The sequence below is a fragment of the Montipora foliosa genome, chromosome 4 (assembly GCF_036669935.1).
Source record: "Montipora foliosa isolate CH-2021 chromosome 4, ASM3666993v2, whole genome shotgun sequence".
Classification (NCBI taxonomy): domain Eukaryota; kingdom Metazoa; phylum Cnidaria; class Anthozoa; order Scleractinia; family Acroporidae; genus Montipora; species Montipora foliosa.
In genome coordinates, this window is record NC_090872.1 from 26184406 (window position 1) to 26190282 (window position 5877).

General features: G+C 40.3%; 1 protein-coding gene across 1 annotated transcript; it reads left to right on the forward strand.

Moving 5' to 3' along the window:
• Window positions 1-1044: 1044 nt before the first annotated feature.
• On the forward strand, window positions 1045-2742 carry LOC137999137 (protein phosphatase 1 regulatory subunit 16A-like). The gene has a single exon (XM_068844981.1). The coding sequence runs from the start codon at window positions 1338-1340 to the stop codon at window positions 1938-1940; it is 603 nt and encodes a 200-aa protein (XP_068701082.1). The 5' UTR covers window positions 1045-1337; the 3' UTR covers window positions 1941-2742.
• The last annotated feature ends 3135 nt before the right edge of the window (window positions 2743-5877 follow it).

Here is a 5877-nt window from a genome sequence, read left to right on the forward strand (position 1 = left end):
ATGCCACCATGTTGCCATTAGGGAATTGGAAATATAGAAAGTACGAGAAAGAAAAAAGGAACATGATGAGTTTAACTTTATCGTACTTCATTGGAGTTTTATGATCGTTTTTAAGTACATTAAGATAGCAAACACGAAAAGCCAAGTGATGAAATAATGAGTAAATAATGGAGGCGACTATCTTGGCACACTTGCTCTCTGGTGTCTGAAATCAGGATTATTAAGTTATTCGCTGATTCCTATTGTCTAAGAAAACTCAAGCAACAGGTCTCTCATTTTATATCAGGTAATAAAATCCATTTTCTAAGATACGGTTCTGATCAATGATCCGCCCAAGTAAAATAACTGAATTATTACTTGATTAATTTCATTGAACCAATTCGGGTATGAAACTTTGCTTTGTGACGAGCTCATTCCCATTCTCTTCATGAGTCGAGACACCATGGCAAATTTTTCTCGCGATGTGGATAAGCTCTCGAAGAATATTAATCAGAAAGACTTCCGCGAAGAATCAGAAGACTCCTCGGGTAAAATTATTTGCCGCCTTTCGCACTTCGAGTAAAACTATAACAGTCTCCTTGTGCTCGCTAGGTCTTCAATTTTTTAGCTGAAAGCCTTTCATGTGCGCTGGTTCCTCCAGGTAAATAAATCTATGCCAGCATTGAGTTACATTGTTCTTGAATTGCAAAGTAATCGGATAGTAATGTTGGAAAACGAGAAGGCACAACGAGTACGTCATTTATTACTATCGTAAAACGGTAGATGTTTTCATATTTCTCTATCAGTCTTTTCGCTGGGACGAATATACTTAAAATCGTTTTCTAATTGTTTTCGTGCAAAAATGTTCGTCGTGTTCGCTATGTGACTCATGCCAAAGAATGTTTTATCTTCTCAGCTATTTGTTCGAGAGAGCTTATTCATTGGAAGATAAATGCAAGAGAGAGATTTTTGCAGCAAATATAAGGAACCACGTGTAGGTGACAAAAATGCCCCCCAAAAAAGCGTCTGACATTCAAAGGTCAGAGCAAATACCACTGTGATACCCATAACAAATGCTGTCAAATTTGATTGAATGTATGCGGATGCCGGAAGCCAATAGACGATTTCTTTAATGCTGTCGACTAGATGTTTACCAGACGATGCGATGACTGTTTATAGCTGCATTCGCCGGCCATTTACAACACATCGTAACTTTCAAAGCTTCTGGTTCATGCAGTGCCCAAGAGTTTCTGTCATCAAGAAACTTTGAACACCAGAACGTCTTTAAGGGCTATCGAAAGCGCATCGTTTTTTGGTACTCTTCTTGATTCTCAGTCTGTCTCTTGTTGGCTCAAGCAATGAATGCACATCGCCGGCAATCATTTTGCGGTTTCGCGACTTCCTTGGAAAGGAAAAAAGACGATAAGTATGGCCGCGAAAAGCAAAGGAAATTTTCTGCAGCGAGCCAGACATACAAAATAAACAAGGCGCAGAATGAAACCGAACTTGGGGGACTAAGAAGAGCTTCTTCTTTACCCGACTGCAAGGAAATAGCAAGGATGCAGTCAAAAAGGCTACCGCATAGCAAGGCAATATCAGTCACTGAAACTCCAGTGGTTGGCGGAATGAAGCGAGCACGGAGCGTTTCTTTCGCTCCTGAAGTTGTCTTGTTTGCAGCTGTGGCGGAGAACGACGTTAACGAACTGCGTAAAATCATGGCAAAGGACGAAGTCGATATCAATCATCAGAGCGCTTCTGGGTTGACAGCTCTGCATTACGCTTCAGCTGAGGGAAGCTATGAATGCGTCCAGATATTGCTAGAAAGTGGCGCAGAGGTAGAACTGGTAGATTCGCAAGGCTGCACAGCGCTGGACTTTGCTGTTAGGGGAGGACACTTTGATTGTGCCTCGTACCTAATCAGAGCTGGAGCCGGAATTAAAAAGATTGTTAACGGGTTATAAAAAGAAGATAAAGAAATAAGAAAAGATGGAAAGTCGTCGATGAAACCAAGTTATTTCTGGGAAGATTGAAGCAGGCACGTTTCAAACACTTGTGTTTATTGGTTTACAAGCTAAGACAATTTCTCATCATTGGAACGAAATCGAAAGGATTTTAAAGTAGCGTTTATCCATGTACTTATGACCTATAAAAAGGCTGTCTCTATTAACAAGAGATTGAAGAGATTGTTTTTGACAGCACGGATCATTTTAATGTTCTGGCAATTTTCTCGCTTTTAACCTTTTTGCTAAAAAAAACTCGCCGGGTTAAACACATTTAATTTCGCTCATTAGGACATGCTTTTGTGCTCTGTCAACTGATCTCCATTTAACATTCCTGGCATGTTCATTTGCCAGGAGTCAGTTTCGGTGACTGCTTATTTAACTATGCTGTCAGAAATTGCCCCTTGTAGAGTCATTCAATACCGTTCATGTTCGCTTTGATTATGTGTGGGTTCTCGGTAATCAGGAAAGGTCAGATCGCGGTTGATGTATTGCAAGGGCTGGTTTTGTAGACACCGAGTTTTATAGTAAATAATTGATGGGGACTAACAATATCAGAGGAACAGGTCAGATTCGCGCAACATGACGAGACGAAATTAGCCACAGAGGCGATGTAACTTGATCACCAAGTATGTCATCCATTTAAATTATAATAAAAGAAGGAACTCTTTTGGATGAGTTAACCATTTCCCTTGTTTACGAAGAATATTGCATGAAGATTATACCCAGAAAAAGGCAAACAAACTTCTGTAAAATCTCGAGTAATTCTTTTGTATTTATGAGGCAGTACGTTAGTTTTGGACATGAAAAGCTCGACAGGGGAAGGCAAAGTTGAAGATGTTGTGCTGTTTCATCCACGCGTGTCTCCTTCTATTCGGAACATTTTAGTGGCAAAAAAAACTCGAAATGTTTTAATTCAAAGAAATGATTTTTAAAATGTATTCTGTCAACAACGATATGTTTTGAATAACGCCAGCTACTTCGTTTGCCGCAATATTGCATGGTTATTGAGAGATGACTTGAAAAAGTTCGTTTTGGTCCTTTGATCCCGAAAAGATATTTCAGTCACCCAAGTGGCGTCGTGAAACAATTTAAGCTAATTTAACGTTCAAACTACTTTTTTTCTCTCATTGAAGAAGTGCAGAAGACTTTTGCATTTGCGTTGGGTAAGTTGCCAAAAAAAACGATTTTTCTTTGTCCTCCATAAATTTGTAATTTTTGAGCTTAACTTTAAACTCACGGGGTGAACATGCTGCGTTGCTTGCAGACAATATTCCCTCCATGTCTCACGACCTTTTTTTCTGTATCAAACGTAATCGATAATTCCAGCGGGAGATACAGCGCACCTTTTCGTTTATTTTGAAAACTATTTCAAATATTCCAAAATCAGATACTGAACTCTATTTTGCAATAGATTGTTTTAAAAAATCAATGAGCCGCAAAAGAGATGCAAGTGAACGTGATCTTAGCTTTCTTTGGGTATTCAATATCACTCAGAACATAAACTAGCAGGACGTATCTAAAAAGCCCTACCTCGGGCCCAAACTGATGTCGCGTTCGTTACCCTTTTCAGTGGAATGAGACTAAATGGAATACTGTGAGACTAATGGAATTCAACAAGCCTTGTTTAAGATAATTGCTACCACACGAACTTGACTTGACTTGAATGTGCTCCAGCGCTAGAACGACTAGACACTTAAATAAAGTTCTTTTCCTTCCTTCCCTTAACTCCCACTTTGTATTCTAGCAGATTAAAACACACCTTGAAGTGGATTCCTTTCTAAATTCTTAATCCTAATTACTAAGCATTCGAGAAATTTGCCTTGGAGGCCCACTTATGATGCCGATTTGTGACAGATATCGCATGCATCCTTTCCAATCTTGAAATTGTGTAGTAGCCAGAAGTTGGCCGCACCTTGAAGGCGGCTCTATGACAAAAGACAAAAAAAATGCTTTGCATAATTAATGAAAGCGTAAATAAAGATATTTATTGTAATAATCTTGTCTGGCAAAGACCTTCCTCTCTCGGAATGTGTACTACACGTTTCAAGGGGGAAGAAAAATATTGACATTAAAGTCGGAAAAGCTGTGAACGAAGAGAAATTTTTGCTATGTCAATAATGTGATTGTTGTGCCTTCTTCGCCTTTTTCTTACGCAAATTTCGCTCCTGCATCTTTCGTCTCCATTGTCGCCTAATTTGCCGTTGGATTCCACAACAACTATCTTTTGTCTTTTTTAAAGAAAGTCTTCTTCACGGGACGCTTACTTTTGTGCCTTCACATCCATGCTTTTAGTTTACATATCTCATTTCGAATGCGGTAACTAGTGTTCCCTTCGAATTCATAGTTGCAGTTTACTTTATAGTGCAACTGTTAAGAGATTACACTGCAATACAAGCAACTCGAAGACAACACAACATTTATTGTCTGAATCTCACAACACAACCCATAATAATCTCCGTTTCGGAGGCATTGCATCACAGTGGGGTTCAATGCTCTAACACTTTTCCCCCAGTAAAATTTACAATTTTACGTTCAACGAGTCTACGAAGCGTAGCGTGCACCCGTGCACGTGCACTTGTTCGTTTGGCAGTGAGCAGCAGTGCCTGTTTTCGCTGTTTTGGCAGCTTTGATGTCTGTTTTGCGGAACTGAGTTTTGTTCTCTTTTGAACAGGAACTAGGCTTCTGTGCATCAGATGGCGTTTTGCGGGCTGACTACTGGCTTCCGATGTATATGGTTTCTTCGAAGCACTTTGGCATCTACTTTAACATCGCTCGATGGATGACACTTCCTTTCCTCCATTTCTGTCCTTTTGGTAGTACAGTCCTTGGGGCTTAATTCTTACCAGTCGCTAGGCTTTAAGTAAATTCAGATAGCCAGCAGTACTACTAGAGATAATAAGCTTCAGATTTCTGGCTTGGTTTTCTTCCTTTTTTCTTTTAAGACTTGTTCGCTAATTTCCGGGATGACGTTCGAACAAATTTCTGTCCTTGTGAGATGGTCGAGGAATGATCGTTGCGCGGGAGATGTTGTTATGCCAACCGTTCGTGTATTGCGCTGGTCAAGTTACGCTTCAAATAATCTTCACCGCCGATTCAGATTTCCTATTGCTTCGGTGATGATGAGGTGAAGACTTTATATGCTTAATCTTCTTCCGTTGGCAGAAGTGTGAGAACTAGGCAGAGTCGAAATTCGGCTTACCACAGTTTTGCTACAATCTCATCAGGAATTCTCCATCCTGCAAATGCTTTTGCGTCAGAGCTAATGTTTCGGCTGCGGTTTGGTTTTTCATTTGGTCAAATCCAATCACCATAATATTCAACAAAGACTAAATAGTGTCTATTGTTCCACTCAAAAATGTGACACCAAACTTTTGACCAAGGTCTGTTAGGAATTGGATGACTCAGTAGAGAATTTCTTTTACGTTGTTTTTTTTCTGAAAAGAGTTCCAGATGTCACATGAAGCAATGAACTGTTTCAGTTGGATATCATTCCAGGCCACCAAAGAGATGTTCGAGCTGGTCGACGGGTTAAGTCATTACCCATGCGTGCTTGATGTAATTTTGAAGTCAGTGTCTTTCTCAATGTAGCTGGGACCACGGTGCAATCGCCTCTGTACACAACCCCGACACAGAATGACAATTCGTCTTTGATGGTCCTGAATGAAAGAATTTCAGCGGGTACGTTCTTTGCTGATTGTCCAGCCTTCAGTTATGTGGTGGAAAACTTACTGAAGGCCCGCATGCGATCGACGCTGTCCTTGGTGGTCGCTTCTGCAATTGCACTTACTGGCTTGATACATTGCTACCGCCTCACCATAATGCATCTGCACTGGCACATGAAATGGGTGAATACTTTGTTCATAAAACCTCAACCATCAGGAGTAAACGCGACACC